This window comes from Musca autumnalis, unplaced genomic scaffold, assembly GCF_047663935.1.
Source record: "Musca autumnalis isolate F117 unplaced genomic scaffold, ASM4766393v1 scaffold_5, whole genome shotgun sequence".
Taxonomy (NCBI): Eukaryota; Metazoa; Arthropoda; class Insecta; order Diptera; family Muscidae; genus Musca; species Musca autumnalis.
In genome coordinates, this window is record NW_027412088.1 from 117,390,928 (window position 1) to 117,412,850 (window position 21,923).

Consider the following 21,923-nt stretch of genomic DNA (forward strand, 5'->3'; position numbering starts at 1 on the left):
CAGAATAACAAACTACATATGCGTATTTATATCAACGAATGACATGCATTTCTTGCGGTAAAATTTGTATGCCCTTTTGAATAAATATGAAAAATACGACCAATGCACCTAAAAACACAGTGGTACAGACGGATATGGCTGAATATCCATACATTTTAATATGTTCATATATGTATGGAAACAAAAGTTATGACGGAGAGTATAATAAAGAGACTGTCCAAATGTGTAAATTTCACATGTGTTAGCATTTGACTGTTTGTACGGAGAGTACCGATATTTGTATTAAACATAATATTATTTTTCTGAAATATTGTATTTTGGCATATTGGAAGATATTTATGCACTAGTACACACCTCCCATACGGATACACACAGACTCATATATGTAGTTACACATACCTACACATTCATTCAGCTTGCAATTGGTTGTCATACATGTCCCGGTATGAACTGGAAAAGGATAGATGTCAATGGAGAAATATATACAAATTCGATGAATTTACGAGTTCGTATCGAAAATGTTTGCCTGGCTCGTTGACGAGATTGTTTTAATATTTTGTTGGTCGTCTCTTCAGCCTTATTTTTTATTCGATACAATGCCCATTTGCAGTATGGTCTTGTTATTTTTTGCCGTATTTGTTCGATGGATGTGCTAGTGTTGCTTTAGTCGTTTTTATTTTTCGTTTTAAGTTTAGTAATTCTAAATTGAAAATTTCATTTTTAATCTTGCAAAGGGAGAAAACTGTGGAACAGTCATCATCCGTTCAGAAAAAGGCGTCCAATGAAAGATGTATTGTTTTTGTTGCCATAGTTATTTTTACATTTTGACTTTCATTAATCAATGTCAATTGTTATATTTTACTTTTTTGTTAGTGGAGAGTAATTATGTACGCGAGTATTCAAGGCTTATATCCCATACAACTGTACCATCCCGATGTATTTAAGTTTTCCTTAATTATAGTTTATTTTGGGGTTTTCAATGTAGCGTAATTTAATTTCATTATTATGTTAATGTTCAATATTTCATGTACATACTCTGTTTGGTCGCATAAACCAATTGCTTGTCATATTGTCATGTCGTCGTTTGCCTTATTATAATGACTACAACACCATTTGGGAGATATACATATATCAAAAATAACCAGGTATGTGATGAAAACCGAATCGAATCGATTTGCACAATCGAAATGGTTTATATTCGGAGTGCCTTTGATGATATATACATTTTTGCTTCCCGAAAGCCCCTTATTTGAATAATATTTTTAAAATGCATTTTCAATTTTATTAAAATGTTCAACAAAATTCAAATATACGATTTCGATTTATGCGAAAACGAGTCGAATCGTTTTCCATCACATACCAGAACATTTCTTGGTTATTTTAAAATATCTGCTTCCACTGTTCTAAAATAAATTGGTAAAAATTAGAAAAATAATCAGTTGCACAATTTTGTAACTTTGAATACAGAATTTACCACAATATTTTAAAAAGGGAATTTAAATTAATATAACATGGTTCGAAGGTCAAGTCGAGTAATTGATGGAATAAATAAAACAAATTTGTTTCATTATCAACTCAATGATTCGTGGGTTGTTTCCAATATCTTAAGGAGTTTTCATCGGAAAATACAAATGACAATTGTTAAATAAGAACGTCTATTTTCAAGAAGTGTGTACAACAGAATGAATACATTTATTTTCAATATTGATTGACATTTTACATAATAGCAAAGGTTACTTTAATTACAAAATTACATTAAAAGTTTTATGACTAAAGTAGTAATTGTTGTGAGTATATGTAATGCTTATGCATTACATATACTCTTACAAATATTAACATATACAACATCTCGCTTTTACACACAAACAAGTATCATATAGCATAATACATTATATTTAATATTAATGATAAAAATAATTATTCTTCAACAAACCTTTTTGGCTTCCTAACCTCTCTACCTCTTTTCGTTACATAAGTTTCCTTATTTTATTTGCTGTGGTTATTTTCCAATGGAACTTCATCCTTATTAATATCACAATGAATAAGATTATCTATCTACCTCGTTAATGTCTGATCTATCATTATATACATTTCTTTGCTCTTTCGGTTCTTCAGAAGCTATGTTTTGTATGTGCTCCTGACTTCTCCTTTACATTGAACCATTCTCATCTAAAACTACAAAATACCTTGGCTCTTTGCATGTTTCTATAATTTCCCCGGGTTGCCAAGAGCTGGTCGGTGTTTTCTTAAACATGACTTTATCGCCGTCACCAACTGGCTTCAAAACCTTGGACTTTTTATTACAGTACTCTGAAGTTTTCTTTAAGTTCGTCTCTAGCTTTGCCCTATACTCATTTTTGTCAACTACTTTTGGTTCGTGATGGATTAACATTGATGGAACTTTAGTGCGTAAGGATCTAGACATAAGCAATTCAGAAGGACTAGGCATATTACCTTTTGGCGTTGTTCTATAGTGCAATAAAGTCACATAGGGATCAGAATTACTCTCGGACGATTTCAATAACATTTTCTTTACTGTCTGCACAGACCATTCTGCTAACCCATTTTACCTTGGTAAAAATGGACTTGACGTAATATGTTCAATTTCCCAGTCGCGACAAAAAATTTTAAATTCCTTTGAACTAAAAGGCGGACCATTGTCGGACATAAATATGTTAGGTGTCCCATGCCGTGCAAATATGGATTTTAACTTGGTAATCACGTTCCAACTGTTATAACCATTATTTATTCGACTTCTATATACTTTGAATAATAATCGACAAGTATATACATTTTATTCTTGTATTCAAACAGATCGCATCCCACTTTGTACCATGGGACATCTACAATTTCGTGTGGCAAAATCTCTGGTCTAGTATTCGATTTTTTTGTATTTCAAACACACCTCACAATTTGATACAAGATTTTCAATTTCACTATTCATATTGGGCCAATACACAGTCTGACGCTTGATACCCCCATATGTCCTTCATGAATCCCCTGCAATATTTTTCTTCGCATATTCCTTGGGATCACAACCTGATTGCCTTTTAATAAAATGTCATTCAGAATTGTTAGTTCATCCCTTACCTTAAAATAAGGCATAACATCTTGGTCCAAATTTGTTCTACTATTAGGCCATCCTTCCTTAACATATTTAAATAATTTTAAAAATGTTTCGTCCTTTTTACTTTCTTCCTTCACTATATCCATGTCTGAGAATGTAGAATATATAAAATTGCCGTGAAGTGATATTTCCTCATTAAATTCTGCCATGGCCACATCTCTTAGGGGAGCTCTTGATGGTGTATCCGCTATTTCCAATTCCCTTCCTGGTTTATATCTAACTACGAGATTATAGCATTGTAAACGCAGCATAAAACGTTGAAGTCTTGGTGGAATTTTAAATAGTGGTTTATCAAATAATGTGACTAAGGGCTTGTGATCTGTTTCCACTATTACCTTATTCCCATAAATGTATTGATGAAACGTTGTACAACCAAATAAAATAGCGAACAACTCCTTTTCAATTTGTGCATAATTTTGCTGGCAATCAGTTAAAGATGCCGATGCAAATGCAAACGGTCTTCTTTCCTGCAAAATTGTAGCACCTAATGCAGATTTCGAAGCATCCACCGATAAAACCAAATCTTTATTGGGATTAAAATAAGTAAGGACTGGAGCTTTCGTAATCTCGTTTTTTAAATCGTTAAACTCTTTTTCATGATGAGCTGACCAATGCCATAAGACGCCATTTCGTAAAAGTTCCCTAAGATTCTTGTTCTTCAACGAAAGATTTTCTATGAAGGAAGCCAAGTAAATAATCATACCCAAAAATCTCTGCAAATCTTTAAAATTTTCTGGCCTTGGCATACTAACTATTGTTCTAATCTTTTCGTCATCGGCTCGGACACCTGAATTATCAAAAATATGACCTAAAAACTTTATTTTATGTTGTAAAAATTTGCATTTTGATTCATTAAATCTAAGTCCCACTTTCGTAGCTCTTTCTAACACCATCTCTAAAGTTCTTAAATGTTCTTCCACATTTGATGAATAAATTACCCCCATTTTAACCATGCGATCTAATTCTTCTTTTAAACTTTTATACATTTTGCATGGAATTCTACGAGGTGGTTCAACCACGGGCTCAATACCCCTAAGTTTAAGATTGCATTCCTTTTGCAAAAGACCAAGGCCTTGAAAAACATCTGAATATTTGTCAACTAATTTATTTTTGGTAGAAATATTATTAACCTGTCTAATCAAGTCCATATCTGTAGCGGTCTCTAAACCAATAATACACTTGCAGGACATATTTACTACATATAATTTAGAATAAAATACCTGTTCTTTATAATAAAACTTAACGTCAACTACTCCAAGAATTGGAATTCTTTCTCCACTAAACGTAAAGATTCTCGTAGCACTTTTCTTGAGGTTATCTTTGATTTTCAGCATTCCAGCCGTGTCTGCCGACATTATATTCGCCTGTGCACCTGTATCTATCTGACACTGTATCTTTTTATTTTTCACCACTACCTCCACGTTCCATTCAGCCGATGATTTGCCCCTTTGGTTTAAAACTCCAACAAATAAATCAAAATCTCTTTGATTATCTTCACTTTCATCCGCTTATCCTTCATCTGCCTGCATCTGCTTGACAAATTTCTTTCGGTTCATACACATTCGAGCAAAATGATTAAATTTGTCGCATTTGTAACATTTTGCCCCTTTGGCTGGGCACTTGTATTTGTGATTCTGGCCGCATTTTTGGCAATTTCCGTTTTCACTTTTGACATTGTTCGGTTTGAAATTGAAAATTCTTCCTGAATTTCTTATAACATTAACAGCACCTTCCAGAAATCCAACTTCTTGCAATGTCATCACATTCGCTTTGGCCAACACCATATTGTTGGCTATTTCAATTGCTTTTTTTCTAGTTTAATTCTGTCCTCTGTCAGAAGCCGTTCTTTGATATTATAGTACTTATGTGACAATCCACATATGAAGATGTCTCGAACTAAATCATTCTTCAAATTTAAAAATTCGCAGTTCAAACTCAAATTTTTCAGAATTGTTGCGTATTCATCAATTGTTTGATTTTCTTGCTGCTTACACGTGAAGAATCTGTGCCTTTCCATTACAATATTTGCCTTTGGAGTAAAATGTCACCCCAACAATCGCACTAGATCCTCATACTTAACTGTATCAATACCCACATCAAAGGAAATTAAGATCTCCAACTACTGACTTCCAAGATGATGTAACAGCAACGCAACCTCTGCCTCTGATTCCAGATTTGATGCTCTTTGAAAAATCTTGAATTTTGTATGCCATGTCTTCCATTCCTTTGCAAGATTGGTAGCTTTAAAATCCATTGTGGATAAAGCGGCAGCAAACGTTTGATTCTTCGAATTATATTCTTCCATTCTGCTTATTTCCAGAAAATTATTTTTTTTAGAATTCTGGTACACCTGACACCATGTTAAATAAGAACGTCTAATTTCAATAAGTGTGTACAGCAGAATGAATACATTTATTTTCTATATTGATTGACATTATACAAAATAGCAAAGGTTACTTTGATTATAAAATTACATTAAAAGTTTTAAGACTAAAGTAGTAATTGTTGTGAGTATATGTAATGCTTATGTATTACATATACTCTTACAAATTTTAACATATACAACAACAATATAAAATTGTTTATATAACATTGTACACATATTTGTCATCATCATAGTTTTTGTTTACTCACAATTAGTTTTAGTCATTAAAAATTTTCATTATTACAAAAAAAAAAAAACCTACCCAAAACCTAACCTATAGTCCATAACCGTACTAACTTAACCCATTTGTGCATAGCGTCCGTTTTAACGGAGGTTTTCTTACGCCAATTATTTATTTAGGCCGATGCATTGTATAAAACTGTTTGGGATACCATACCACAAGTTATAATTATGACGTAATTCCCTTCAAATTTCAATAATGCTGGTTTATTGCAAAAAAAAATTAGAAAAATATTAAAAACTCGAACCAATTAGTCGGCAGGTTAGTAAAAGTGCATTAAATTTTATAAAAGTCATAACATTTTTGTTTTGCGCACGTTATTATTTCATGTCCTTCCAAGTTAAAAATATCTGCCTTTGTTTGATATTTAATTTGTATTAATAAAGAGAAAATTAATATTTTTTACATTGGCTGTATCAATAATATTAGACGATCTTGCATAGAATGGTGATATAAACACGACCAATATTTTTGTGGTTCCTCCCATTATGGGAATGAAACTGGCGTAGATTCCGATGCCAGTGAATATGAAGTGAAGAAGAGAAGAAGGCTGAACACAGATATAGAAGTAGAATATAAAGATGATATGTTGTATATAGATGACAGTGAACCAACTGGCTTCATAACGTTTCTGGAATAATAAAGCGGATGCTCAAAGTCGAAGAGAATACAATTGACGTAGAGTAGATCCATGTTACCACAAAGAACCCAACAAAATTCTCTGAACTATTTTTACGGAAGACATTCTCGTCCATATTATTGTAAAATCTAATGTACAGTGGTGGCCGATACATTTGCAACAAAATTGCACGTTTTAGGAAATTTTATTTAAAATATTTTTTTGAAAGTAAAATTAAGTATTTTTTGCAATTATTTATAGATCGTTGTCTCAAATATAAGAATATAAAAAGTTTTGACACGTTATACAACAAAAAATTTTAAAAAATATGAAAATACATAACATACTTAAAAATTTAATGGTCAAAACATATGCAACTGAACCAAATACGATGCAAAAATCTTCAATATTTTGTAAAATATAATTTTTATGTATTATTCACATCATTTGTATTTGTTTTGAGAAGATTAAAAGTGAATAAAATTTTGAGACTGATATCAGTCATACGTACTTCTTCGGGGGGAGTGGCGGGTCGTAGGGGGGAAGAATCCAAAATTTCCAATGATACCGCCCTTTATAACTTCAATACATCAGTATCCACATTTTGGTGGGAATTGTGCTAACTACTAACTTGCCGCCGATATACATAAATTCACATAAAGTTTGGAAAGATATGGATTGCCTTCATTGCTTTCAATACATGTTTACTCGATCGATAATACTCATTACGGCTTAAAATATCATATGTTTGACTTCAACATAACTCAAAGATAATGTGCTTATTGTAGTCAAAAGAGTAAATTCGTTTGTCTCAAATGCAACAAACAACGTCAAACCAAGAACAGTAATAAAATATATCACACACTAAGTGTTCCCATTGCATAGTGTCCGATATAACGGACGGTCGGTAAAACCTAAGATAAATAATAAATGATAAAAGTTGTTGTAAACTATTTTATTTCGCTGATTCTCATTCTAAAACAAGCAAAAAGTATGAATAAAAGTCGTCAGGGAACTTCATGCTTTAATGGGTCAATTGATTGCAATTTTGAATTATCTTCGTTCTCTTTGGTGTTAACGGATTGAGCTTTCTCTCTTGAAAATTCAATTTTCTAATATACTAATATATTTGCAAGAAGTCATCTTCTTTAATTTTGCTGTTCATTTTCATAGAGAATCGTTTGAATTCAAGAGATAAACGTTTTAATTCACATAGGCTGAGGGTATATCTCTGTCGGCAAAACTTACTGATACTTTTTTTACTTGTTACACGTTTATTTTTTAACATGGATATTCCTAGAATATTCATCGGTATAAACATTTCCAAATTTCTTTTAATCTGTACTTCATGTATTTTCCCATCATTTAATTATCTATTTAGAATTGTTTGGATGGAAGCAATGAATTAGCATGGAATTTCCATGGGATATTCCGCAAATATTTAATTACAATGTACCCTTTCAACTCCAGTAATTCCACGTACTTAGCAATTATTGTTGGCCATGTTGCTGAAGACTTTTAGCAAATCGCGTTTTTGAAGTGTTTCACTGTTTCTTTAATAATTTGATTGACAATATGATTTTAAGATGTTTAAATTGCCTAAAATAAATAGAATAGACAAGCATTTACTAGAATTAATTCAATTTGTACAAATATTTGCTGAGATGAGAAATGCAAATAAGTTTCATAGTCTCGAAATGTACCTTAAAAAATGTGTATTACGTGTACAAATAGGGTATAGATAAAGGTGAGCTGATGCTATATAATCACTGTCTGGTTACTCGATATTTAGTAATAAAAACTACTTTATTTTCGAATTTTCTTCATGAAGGACGTGCTAGATTTTACTGGACAAATTTCTTCCAGTAAGAACTAGCAAGTAACTCAACAAACATTTTATTAATTACCCCAAAAATGTATATGTATGTACATTAAGGTGGTTTTAAAAAATCGATGTCGGAGTTTTTTATGCGTATTACATGTTTAGCCACAGAAATGAACAGATAATATGTTCTCTTCGATTGCAATAAAAGTGGCCTTTAGAGCAATTCCGGCACCATACAAATTACTGTGGAAACTTTGAGGCCCCAGTGGCGCGTGTTAACATATTCCGTTTGTGCTCAAACTTTGGCAATCTTAAAACCTAACAAAACCAAACTCTTTAAGGGGGTGCCGCATAAAAAATCCAACATCGATTTTTTCCCTTTGAGTTAAAAATACATATAATACGTCGTTAGCGAAGCGTTAACTACTGAAAACATATATCAAACATGTTCATTCTTTGACGGCGTTCGTCCATTTTCTTCTTGGCACGCCGTTCGGGCTCGACGATAAAAAGTAGGTCCATATCATTACGATAATATGAATCAGGGTACACTCATTGATATTGGAGAACTCAACTTTTCCCTTCTGGAATGCTTGTGGGCATTGGGCATAGCGTGATTGGTGCATCCAATCCATGAATTCGGGGAACATATGTATGGGAGCTATATCCAAATCTGAACCGATTTCAATATAATTTACTAAACTTTTTTCTAGACCAAATTCCGTAAGACATTTCAAATTTCTTCAAGATTGGATTGGGAATTTGTAATTCTCGTTTCCCCGTTAATGAAAATAACCGGGAAAGTACTATTAATAGCGCGAATCATAAACTTTTCATTCAAAAAAATGTCGAGTTGAAGTTTAGGCATTAGAAGTTTGTCATTAGACAGCGGAATTCTGTGCAAATCCATATATGGTTATGATGGTCGTAGAGAAAATCTGATTGGACAGAATCACAAAATCACAAAATAAAACGAATTAGGCCCAGAAATTTTTGCATATCGTGCATATTTTGACACATTTTTACATATTTGCATAAAATGAGCATATGCAAAACCATATGCAAAAATATATACAAGGATTTCTGGTCTAAAAATCCCACCGAAATGGCTGAAATGTGGTATTAAGTCTTCGTTAGGGGTATGAAACTTTACATCTGAAATTTGTGCGCATGGGTCTACGTCTTTATATAGCCCCCACAGAACGGTACCTCCCGATTTCCGATATTTTGAAGGTTGTGGCCTCAACATCACACTTAAATGGCTGACATTTTGTATAAAGTCTTCGTTGGGAGTATAAAACTTTCCACCTGAAACTTGTCAGTATAGGTCCACGCCTTCATATAGCCCCCATAGAACTGTACCTACCGATTTTCGGTATTTTGAATGTTGTAGCCTCAATATCCCACCGCAATGACTGAAATTTGGTATTTAGTCTTCGTTGGGGTATAAAACTTTCCACCTGAAATTTCTCGGTATAGGTTCACGTCTTCATATAGCCTCCATAGAATGGTACCTCCGGATTTCTGGTATTTTGAAGGTTGTGGTCTCAATATCCCTCCGAAATGACTGAAATTTAGTATTAACCCCCTGTTTTTGTCATCCCACAGATGACATACAGACTTAATTTTTCGTAGATGAGTTCCATATATAGTTAAGAATACCTCATTAAAAAATCAGCGTTCTCCATTTGGGCTAAGGAATGTAAATCGATCTACAAAATTTGACAATTCGTGTGAGAAGAATAAAAACTTTTACAAAAACAGGGGGTAAGTCTACCTTGGGGTTACAAAACTTTCAACCTGAAATTTGTCAGTATAGGTCCGACAAAATGGCTGAAATTTGATTCTCTTTCCACCTTAAATTAGTCGGTTCAGGCCTTCATATAGCCCCCATAGAACGATACCTCATATGTGAATTTGAAATAAATAAAAAAATAAATAAGAAAATATGTAAAATGTATAAATTTTGCATATGTAATTAGAAGCCAAAAAAATGCCCAGTCCCAAAATTTGACATGAATCGGACCAAAAATAGGGGTTGCATAAAATTTTGCTGTCTACTCATCATGCATATTAGATGGTAATTTTGGATATATCTATTTCTGATTCATTTTATGATTTTATTTTATTTTTGTACTCCTTGGACCCTAAATGCGGCCTTTGGAGCATTTTCGTGGATATTCAACTTTGTTCCCATACAAATTACTATGGAAACAAAGGTGTCACGGTTTAACGTAACCGATCGCCATAAAATTTTATATATAAGGTTTTTGATTCAAATAAAAAAATTAGGGAGTAGGCCTTTCAAAAAAATTGTTTTTTTTTCATTTTTTTTTTGTCGCAACTGAATGTAAGTAAAATAAAGTTTTTATGATATTGTATGGTAGTATGATTACAGCCTTTTGAGATTTAATATCTCAAATAAAAATATGAAGCTATGTGTATACATATGTACATATATAAATATGTATGTACATCTAGGGTATTTCTCACACATGTTGCTGTAAAATGATCTTGTTGTAGTGGACCACTTTAACGTTTGGTGACAAATCTCTTGAACATATTTTCAATTCCTTATTATCGATGCTCATTTTTCCTTTCGTTTTTATTCTCATTAAACAAGAACGAGAACAGACGGATGGATTTACTTGGAATAGTAATAATTAAAATCATGGTTTAAGTAATAAAACATTCTATGTACATATATTTGTGTATAGTATGGACCACTTGAATTCGTATGAAAACATTAAACATACACATTGCTTGACACAATAAAACATTACATGTACCTAAGGAGCTATCAATCGATTTGGACACAAACAGGCATTTATTTAATACACAATGTACATACAAACATACATATACATATGTATGTATGTGGGTACGTAGTATAAAACGCTGGAGGATACAAGACAATTAATTAATACTCTTAACATATCGTTAAATTCATCAACATGTGTTTGTGTGTGAGCACATATTTTGCTTACGTACCTACATACATACATTTATGTACATATTACAGTGTACGTTAGGTAGGCTCTAATATAATATCTATGAATTAACTGGACGAACAACATTAATATTTGATTTTTTCCAAGAATATGACGCATCTAATTACGGTTACAAAATGAAAAAATCCTCTATAGCGACTTATCTGGATTAGCGGCGGCTAGGTATGTGGCGGATTGAGTGGCTTAGTATGGAGGTAGCAGTAGTATTCCAATCATACATACAATGAAAATAACAACAACAATAACGTGTTACGACTACCTTTTATACCGTATATGAGGCACAAAAAATATTACTGTATCAGATTATGGAAAATGTCGGCTGTGTTTCGTTTATGATTGGTCTAAAATGTTACCCTGCATAAAGTATACGTTTGATATACTTCTGTTTTTATTGCTTGTTCTTGTTGTTGCCTTTATAAACCTATCGGTTCTTTTTTGTTGTTGTTTTGTTGATGTTGTTTTTTGTGTACATATGTATTTATTGTGTGCTCAAAGCAGGTTTAACGTGTCGCTTATTTTATAACAAGGGTTGTTGTTGTTGCTTTTGTTTGAAGATCATTAATATCATTTTTCCTCAGCTTGTTTAGCCGTTACCATCATCGATTTCTAACAGAAATTGGTACTAAGTAACGAAGTTTTAAATTCGATAACACACACACTACAACAATTTGAACTCAGGTCAACCATAAAGGTTTTCTATTTGTCAGTTTGCGTATGTTTACGCTTATGTATGTGTGCGATTAGAAAGAAGAATGGTGTGCGGATGAGTGTTATATACTGAATGGAAAGTGCGTGCGCTTGTTCAAATGTGTGTGTGTGTGTTTGTGCTCTTTGAAGGCACTGAGAGTATCGTCGCCTTCGTCATTGTGATATTTGGTTGATTGTGCGTATGTCTCTCTATTTTTAGTCGATTAAAGACCTTTGATATTGAAACATCATTGGACCATTAAAAGCGGATAAAACTACAATCGCACGACAACAATAAATTTACAAAAAAAAAAAAAAAATAAAATAAACATGCGTGACGGCTAGTAACCAGTCAAACATTACAAATTGTCATTGACTCAAATAATTAACAAAAAATGTGATTAAAATTAACAAAGAAAAACCTTATCAATAAACAAAGCTTAAATATCTTGGAAAAAAGTGATCAAAAAGAAACAAAGTTTCTATTATTTGGATTTAAATTACATCGTATTTTTGGCGCAAAATATACAAAAACTTTTCCTAACAAAATGTTGATATCTGAGGATCAAATTCAAGAGGTAAGTTTTTGGCTTTGCCAAACGACAAACAACTGTTGGATCATTACTCTGATCAGATGGATGCTTACTCACTTTTGATTGATATCACACTGTTACGCCCACAGTGTGCAGCGGTGGTTAATAATAATATTTGAAGCAAAAAATGAAGAACAACAGCAAAACAAAGCTTACACATTCCGCCCTAGCTTTTAAGGAATCTGACTGGGAATTCATCTCTGAACAAAACAAATCTGCTCCATCTTCATCAGCTGCATTATCCGTAAAACCATCACCAACAGCAGCAGATGCAGTTTTTGCCTTATTCACCGAGACATGCTTAAAATAAATAACATTTTATGTGGTGGTATAGCCTTAGTAACATCAACAACATTTAAAGCCTATTCATTTCATTACAACTGCTGTATCGATTCAACTAAAGCGAGGAAATAAATGTACAGCTTAAGAACTTGTACGTGCGAAAACAGTCGTAGCGCAGAATAATTTTTCTATCGAACGAGATCTTTAAGAAGGAGTTGAAAACATTCAATCATCCAGCTAGGACGGGATGTGTATGTGGCGGAGAATACTCCCCTTGTATTGTCGAAAAATGGTTGACGTTCGTCATGGACATAGTAACGACACTCAAAAGTTTTATTAAAATTCTTTAACCCAGAGTATGGCGACTACAAGCAATCGATCAGCGAGCCAGCCGATCATTCCCATAAAATGTTTATGGTTTGATCAATGAATACATTTTTTCTTCTTCTTTTTATAATTAAATTCTCAATTCATCATTGGTTTTCCATGTTTAACCATCAGTGTGGCTGACTCCACCCAAAGGCGATTTGAAGAATAAAAAAATACATTTTTCTGTACAGGTTTAGTTTCTGGTTTTAAAAGTCTAAAGTCGTTAAAGTTTCCAATGCTCGCAGCATTATTGTACAATATTTGAAATAGACTATTTGATTACTATTTAAAAACGAAAATACAAGTCATTCTAGTAATTATATTTATTCTTTTTCTATTTTCTTTACTATATACATACTTATACTGTAGAATCGGAGGGACAGGTAATTTTTTTATAAATTATAAATTATTCGGGTTTCGGTTAAATTTTAAAGGAAACCGCTTTAAGGGGCCTACAGTTCATTACGAATTATTGAGGTTTTTAAATTAATGAAAATGAAGGGATCCCATTTTGTCCACATTTTTCTCTCGGATTTATAGTACGTTTATATATAAAAAATGTTGGCAAAATCTGAGGGCTAGTTTCAATTAATAATAATATATCACATTATTAAATTTTTAAATTAAAATATGACAAACGTTTATAGTAAACGAGATTCCTGGCGCTTCCGAAATTCTTGGTCCGTTGCCATGTTTTCGTTGTTGTTTTTGTTTGAGCATTTTTTTCTGATGATTGTAGGTTTCATTGGGATGAACACCGGTTGCCAAATAACAGTCGTTTGAGTATAATGATGTGCGTGCGTTGCAACACTTTTTCATGACCAGTAGCTAAGCACAGGTTAAAAGCATAATTTTCGATTTTGCTAACTCATAAATGCAGACAAACAGATTTACATGCATATTCCAGTAAACATGTGTGTGCAAAATGTATATGGTGTTGATACGTATTTTAGAGAAATTGAGGGCCATGAGCGCTGTTAAATGAATACTCATAGCGCTAATGCAAATATTCTCCTGGGGGTTTGGTGAAATGTTCCTGTTCCGTACAAATTGCGGCAATTTGTGAGTAGTCCAATTAGGGTTGTTAATCTCGGGAGTTGGTATCAGATAATAAACAAATACCTGAATAAGATCCTACAACATTGGATAACACAAAGGTGCTAAATATCACAGCAAATTAGAGCCATAAATCTTTGGTACACCTTTTCCTTTGTTATGGCACACATAATTATCGTTTTAAAGTCATTCGTTGTTGACAACCACCAATGAGGAATGCGTGTGTCCTTTATTGTGTCGTGTGCTGTGATCTCTTGCTCTTATATTTTCTATTCATGAACTTATCAGCGATACCCTGGGATATTGTGGGCACGTACAAAAACCAATACAGAAGACAAAACAATGTCCTTCTGCTACTGTAAACAACATCCAACTGATAAATATCTTGTTACCGGCATTGACGACCTTATTACCTTTCTATGAGTAATGCAGATCATGATGATGTTTGTGCGGATAATGCCGATTCATTTTGATTTCAATACAACCGAAAATGATTCACTTTGTTATTTGAATGACTTTGTTGTTGATTTTCAAACACTTTAGCAAAAGTGTAAAATTAAATTCTACATTGCCCATAGAAGTTATAACAATACATATGTATGTACTTGTTTGTTTACAAAACTAATTATGTTCTATATTTCGTATTTTCTTTTCAGCTATATGAAATCAACGATGACCCAAAACGCAAAGAATTTCTTGATGATCTATTTTCATTTATGCAAAAAAGAGGTAAGTTAAAATAAGTAATTTTTTTTAATGGAATTATTTGATCATTAGTTTTGAAATCGCTGTTTACATACATACATATTTCCATATACATACATATTTGTACATGTATAGGTTCATTTCCATTATTGTGCCATATTTTTTGAATGACAGAGAATCAGTTTTATTAATTGTCATCAAAATGACAGAATGAGAAGGGGAGAGGTGAATCTTAAGGAAGAGCAAGATCTGTAAATGTTAATGTTGTTTATTTAATGGCGTCTTCTGATGCATTTCTTAGACTTTTTTATTGTGAGTGTGTTATGACTGGCAATAAAAATTATTTATAAATGCATTAAATATTATTGTTGTAGCATTCGTATAATAAACAATAAACATTCAGAGGAGGACCGCATAATGCATTCGAAAATCATACAAACCACATGAATGACTACTACTGCAATGCATGCATCGCAACGACAAACATGGGCTGCTTGGGCATCATCATTATTATCGAATCATGATGGCCCATCACACATTACACACAACAACAGCCTATTTCGACTTAGGAAGTCAGCATTCTTCCCCCGCAATATTTTTCTTTTTTCTGATGCTGCTTACATTTGAATATATAACCAATATTATTGGGGCAACAGGATAGGACTGATGGTGTGTGATGGGGGGAGGGGGCTACACGGACGTACAATTTCATTAAAATCTTATGAATATCAACGTCAACATGATTGCTAATGACATGATCAACACTTGAACGATTCGTCACTTCACAAGGCATGCCATAAAAACAACAACGTCCTCACTTTACTCTGCCCGTCCCGTTAACGTACCTATACATACACGTATTTAACGTCATAGCCAACCGAAAAATGCACTCAGACTGTGAACGGTGGCATTTTGGAAACAAATAAATTAATAAAAGAAAAACAATCAAGAACATCAACCGACTGACAATTCTTCTCTTTGTTGTCGGTATTCGTTGGTGTTTTTGTAATAAAAAATTGTGTTAATTAAATGTCATAATCTCACATTGACTTGAAATGTTAATGAATGATTTGTAAAGGATATGCGAGTAAATTAAATGAATCCTTTAGAATAATATCAAATATGTGTGTGTATTTCTTTTGTTAGATAGCAGAACACATGAAAAACATACACATTGTTTACACCTTTTGTTGTTAAATCGATAGTAATGTATTTTTGGTCGGATCTCTAAAATGTTTTGGATTTCAAAAGAATAAATTTGTAATTAAAAAGTAAAGAGGTAGATTTAAATGAAAGCAATAACTTCAAAATTAGTAAACACAAATCAATAAGTGGGCTTGTTTTTTAATACCTTTTTTGAGCATTTTATAAAAAACGCGACAAATGAATGAAGTGTCATGGTTTCTCCACATAATCGAATTGGGGACAAGATTAAAAGATTGTTTCAATGCAAATCTGAAGATTTTTTTCCATATAAATGTTCTAAAAATCATTGAATTCGATTGTTTTTTAAATTATTTGGCATATTATTCATACAGCACACACACAGATTGTGTATACTGTTTTGAAGTTTTATGAACCCTCGAAAGAAAAAAATTAAACTGACACAAAGCTTTAGCCAACCTTTCTTATTAAACCATGATTTACCTTATTATTTTTTAATCTAATATAGTATGTCCCATGCATCTATCTCAGGTACATACATACATACATACATACATATGTACCATTAATTTATCAATAGTCCCCATTGTGGTTTTATGTGTATGCTCTTTCCTCTATTAGTTTTGTTTCTGCTATGTATTCACACAACATAACATTTGATTTGCATAAATGAAATTATATACTCGTACATACATATGTGTATATAATTGTACGTACATGGAAAGTTCGTCCCCATTCAAAGCAGTATTGCTCTTTTATGGTGTGCTTCCTTTCAGTCATGTGTTGCGAGTCATGCAGTAGTCATTTAATATTGCATCCATCAGTTGATGTGTCACAATGTGCCACATCATAAAAGTTTATTTCGAAATGTTTTCAAATTGAAAATCTTAAATTCTTTATGACATTTGATGCATTCGAAAATTATTTTCTTAATAAGACGAACGGGTGGGTTAGACTATTGCATAAGCAAGTGCAACCAGATCAACCTTGTCCCCCTTAGTGTTTATAGCTACATGGGCGCAGCTCGGTTGCAGTGAAATTCGTAGAATGCCACCCTTCGAATGGATAACATAAAAGATCAACTGGATGGTCTTAAAAATATACTTGTGAACAATATTTGATAATGGAGTCCTACATAGTCATTATTCAAAAATCGTTTCACCTATCAAAATGTCATTTTGACATTTCGATCAGTATGACGAAGAGAGAAATTCATTAATGCTGATATTCTTTGTTAGAGGCAAATACGTATCATCCATTAGATAGAAAAACGTTTTTCGGGATAAAAGTTGTGGCATATTTGTGTCCGATAATCAACGTTGCAACGAATCATACATCAGTGAGTTTCAAATGTATCTCTCGCTATGGGTCTGATAGGCATACCGCGTACAACATATGTTCCTCATCTTTTCAAAGGCAATGGTAGTGCAGTGCCGCCGATAAGATTGGTGGCTGAATGTAATTATGACTGCAGTTTAGTTAAATGTTGATTGAAGTGACACGCTAATGTGTGCTGTACCTTCAGTCACCCACTTCCACTGTCTTGCATACCGACAGGGAGTAAAATAAATATCTTCAATTTCTCTTTATTGGACACCATTGAAATATAATACATCCCTCCAGCAAGTCCCCCGACGAGTTCGGTTTTGGTTATAATATGCAGTATATTGTATTTCAATTTTTAATCAAGACAAGGGCATATTTCAAAACCAGCAGTGTAGTTTAGTTTTGTCTCTCAAATGCAAATATTTCACATATTTTTAGTTGGTTTTATATTCATTCTAGCAGGCTATTACCTACATAGGTATGTATGTACATTATATTACTCTTGCTTAATTACTTCTGTTTCTGTCGGTCTTCCCATTTGGCGAAGGTGGCTGATATTCCCTGTGAGGAGGGTGCATTCCTCGTTGTTTATGCTTAAAAAAAATATGTTTCGATATCGATTGCTTGCCCTGGTTTTGCGTTTCTTTTTTCATTCACCTTACAGTTACTTACACTCCGCAATCAACATGTCCATCAGCATTTGCCGTTTTAGTTTTTATTTTGTTTTGGTATGTGCAGAGTTTTGTTTGTCGAATGTCTGGTACATATTTTGATTGATACCTTTGGGGCATTTCTACCCATCCAAATGAGCAGATCACAAATAATGCTAAAACAAAACAAAAAAGAAAATAAATTGGAAACACGAGATCCATAAATGTTGCATTAATGCCAATGCGGCCGAAAATAAAAAGAATAAGAATACGAATGAGAAACAAGTCTATAAAATCGTATTCATCAAACACCAGTAACGGACTGATTATGTCCGACAAAAGCAAAGGCACACGAAATACACAAAAAATCATTCATTATGAAACTACAAATTAGATTTTTTATTACAAATTGTTCGATGTGAGGGTGTTTAGAGATCACTACTTAAAGGTCATTAAAATATCATTTCCATTAAATGGATAAATTGATGAATTGCATCATAAATCGAGCCAAGCATTTCATTTCTATAAACAATTTGGGAGTACTAAGATAATTGTTGGTGTTTAAACACCACGTACGCGTAATGATAAACGATTTAGAAAACGTATTGCATTTTGGGAGTATTTCACTCAGACGATTGTGTTTAAAGTCTAATAAATCTTATGCAGATCATTTTGAGATTTCCCTTCTGGGCGGTATATTTCATAGCCACATTGAGACAAGCACACAGAGAGAAATCAATAATATTAACAATTAATGACCACAGTTTACTTTTTAGATTATTCGTAGGCTAACTGTTTGTAAAAGGCTGTGGGAAAATATACATAAATATGTTTGTAGATGCTTGTATGTGTATAAATGTATATATGTATAAAAATAATATATCATAAAATTGACCCGATGCCTACATCTGAGGTAGAATTGAAAGTAATGTACCTATATTCAGAGATTCTAATAGATTTTCATTTTTAATTTAATTTTAGGCACACCCATTAATCGCCTGCCAATTATGGCAAAATCAGTTTTGGATTTGTATGAGCTGTATAACCTGGTGATTGCCCGTGGAGGTTTGGTCGATGTCATAAATAAAAAGTTGTGGCAAGAAATCATTAAGGGCTTGCATCTGCCATCGAGCATTACGAGTGCTGCATTTACGCTAAGAACACAGTAAGTATACTCACGTTTTGCAATATGCTATGATGTTTTCGCTACATACTTGTCGTCGTATACATGGAAAATATTATATTTTTATTGCTTTTCTATTTTATTGGAAGTTTTCTCATTTTATTTTCTTCTACCATAATGATAATGGGGAAAATTATGCAGACGCACTCACTACTTAAGAAAATATTTTTAGTTGTTTGTGCATAGCCAGCCATTGTCGTCGATGGCTTACCAAACCACAGCGGAATTAGTTTTTAACCAGACGGTTATTGTCTAACAGCAACAAAGACAACATTCACTGACAGCAATAAAAATATTGAATACACGAAGATGGAAACCAACAACGAAGCCATGACGAATGTTATTTCAATCCTAGCCGCTGACAATCCCTTACCAGACAATTTGTCATTACAAAGGGCGGACACGACACGGTACAGGTGATGCATTTGGGAAACGCTAAGACGAGCCAAAGTCTCGCTATTCCTATTCTTGTCATGGGCGTTGTTAGTGGCAATTATATGTGGTGAAAGAAATAATTTTGGTGGTGGATTCAAACGACGACAACCGCATTTTAATATTCGTCATTCGCATTTTGTTGCCAAGATTGTTTAGTTGTTGGTTGTTTCCTAAAGTCTATAACAACGAATCGGAATCCATTTGAAGAACTAGAAAACAAATCGCAAACCCGGTTTCAATATGTAGATGTAGTTTTGCTTCTTTTATAATTCAAAGGTTTTTGCTACGCTGCATCTTTGTCCGACGGCCACCCCAATGGTGCAAATTGGAAAAGTTCTGGCGAGTGCATTTCTATTTACTAATGTGAATAAATTTGGTACGTCATTGGTGTACGTGAGTGACGACTGATGCGGCGTTGTATTCAAGGTTTGCCATCGACATTTTGCCTGGCAGTCAATCATTTTTGAATCATACATTGTCGTGGATTTTATGCGTCTCTATGTCTATGGTCCACATGACCAACACCCAAACGCAAAACGCGTTACACTAAGCAAAATGTTGCTGGGTGTATTTTAAAGCCCGCACGCTTCCTTTATTATGATAAAACACAAACGTACATACATACAACATATGTATGTATATAGTTTGTGTAACGGACATTACCTGGCGTATGTGTCAACGACTTGAGTTCCAATGAATGTTTTACCGCAATTTTTAGTTTTCCTACTGGTAGTATAGCAATTAACTCCTTCCTTGTTGTAGCTCCTCGTCTATTACAATGGAGTCAACAATGGAAGAGCTGTTACAGCTTACTTTGGTTGTAAATGCACACACGCAAACTATTTTGTCTCAAATGCATTTAATTGTATTTCATTACAAAAGTTCAACCGTTATTTTTGCAAGCAAATAAAAATGGCGTCTATTTTGGTCCGTCGTCAATTCAGACGCACAAACACACTCATCGAAAATATGTCTTGGCAGAGGGGACCGACCGACGACCAACCAATGGTTTTGCTTGATTTGCAAAATAACACTTTTATTTGTTAATCTAATAAACAGTATAAACAATTTGTAGTGGTGCGGGCTATGCATTCTGAAATGTTTGTGCGGTGTGGGTATCTCTCAAGTGGGGGGCTACTCATAATGTATTCCCAGGCGATTGGTATTTGCTTGAATAACAGTTAGTGTATCGCGTCGTGAGTACGAGTACAAATGCGCTTTCTCACAATGGTTTGTTTCGAGCTTACCCACATACACAGCTACGTGCTCGGCATCTATAAGATTTGAATGTGAATACAACAATTGATATTTAAAATGAAAACCGTTTCAATAGTTTGTATTGAATTATTGGGTGGCTCTCTACATCCAATCAAAGGTGTTAAATATGGCGCATTTACCAAAAGCACACACCGCACACACATAAATTCATATATGTGTGTGTCTGTTCAAACATTTTTAACAGCTTAATAATTAAATATTTTATGTACAGAAACTTAACAGAAAATAAGTTCAGGGAAACTAATTAGCCAGTATAGGTACATAGGTATATTCCGATTCGTCTGCACATCTTCAAAGTTACTGTGTTATGTACAAATACAAAAACCGATTTAAATTCGGGAAAATAATAATACAATGAAAATATCTCAAATCGAGTGCCACTGTAATATGATGGCCAAACTAATGTGAGTTCTACACGCAGAGAAAAAATACTTTTCGCTTTTGTTGGAACAAAACTATCTGTTTTGGTTCCAAAAATGTATTTGTTTTGTTCAAACATTGTAATCCAAATCCAAAAATACCATCTTTTGTTCCGAACATAGAAAACAAAAACAACTTTCGAATTTCCGCAATATTGTAAAAATCGTTAACAATACCGATTGTAGGAACTATCATAATCTAATTTTGTTTACAAAAAGTATTGTCAACCCAGAAAACCAGCCCAGAAATTTTTGATTTGAGTGTATATACTTCTCATATACACTTTTCACATAACTTGGATATAAATGTCGCGTATAATATTGCAATCATTGATGAACACAATACATGGTTTGCTGCATTGGCTGACAACAAAGACAAACAAAAAGCCACAAGCACCCACCACAACATAAGAAATAATTAAACACCATAACAACAATCTCCGGTATAACACCAAACCTCAAAGCACAATGAAGATAGAAGAATTAAACAAAACAGAAACAAATAAAAACAAGAGTCTCATTGTTGGT

At 33.3% G+C, this 21,923-nt stretch overlaps 1 protein-coding gene across 4 annotated transcripts in view; it reads left to right on the plus strand.

The window, feature by feature from the left end:
- retn (retained) overlaps nucleotides 1-21,923 on the plus strand; it is a 96,282-nt gene that overhangs the window by 66,259 nt on the left and 8,100 nt on the right. For all 4 annotated transcript variants that reach the window (XM_073988440.1, XM_073988441.1, XM_073988439.1 and 1 more), the window contains 2 exons: nucleotides 14,892-14,964; nucleotides 19,062-19,245. In XM_073988440.1, the coding sequence (XP_073844541.1) occupies nucleotides 14,892-14,964; nucleotides 19,062-19,245 (257 nt within the window). The remainder of the gene's footprint in view (nucleotides 1-14,891; nucleotides 14,965-19,061; nucleotides 19,246-21,923) is intronic.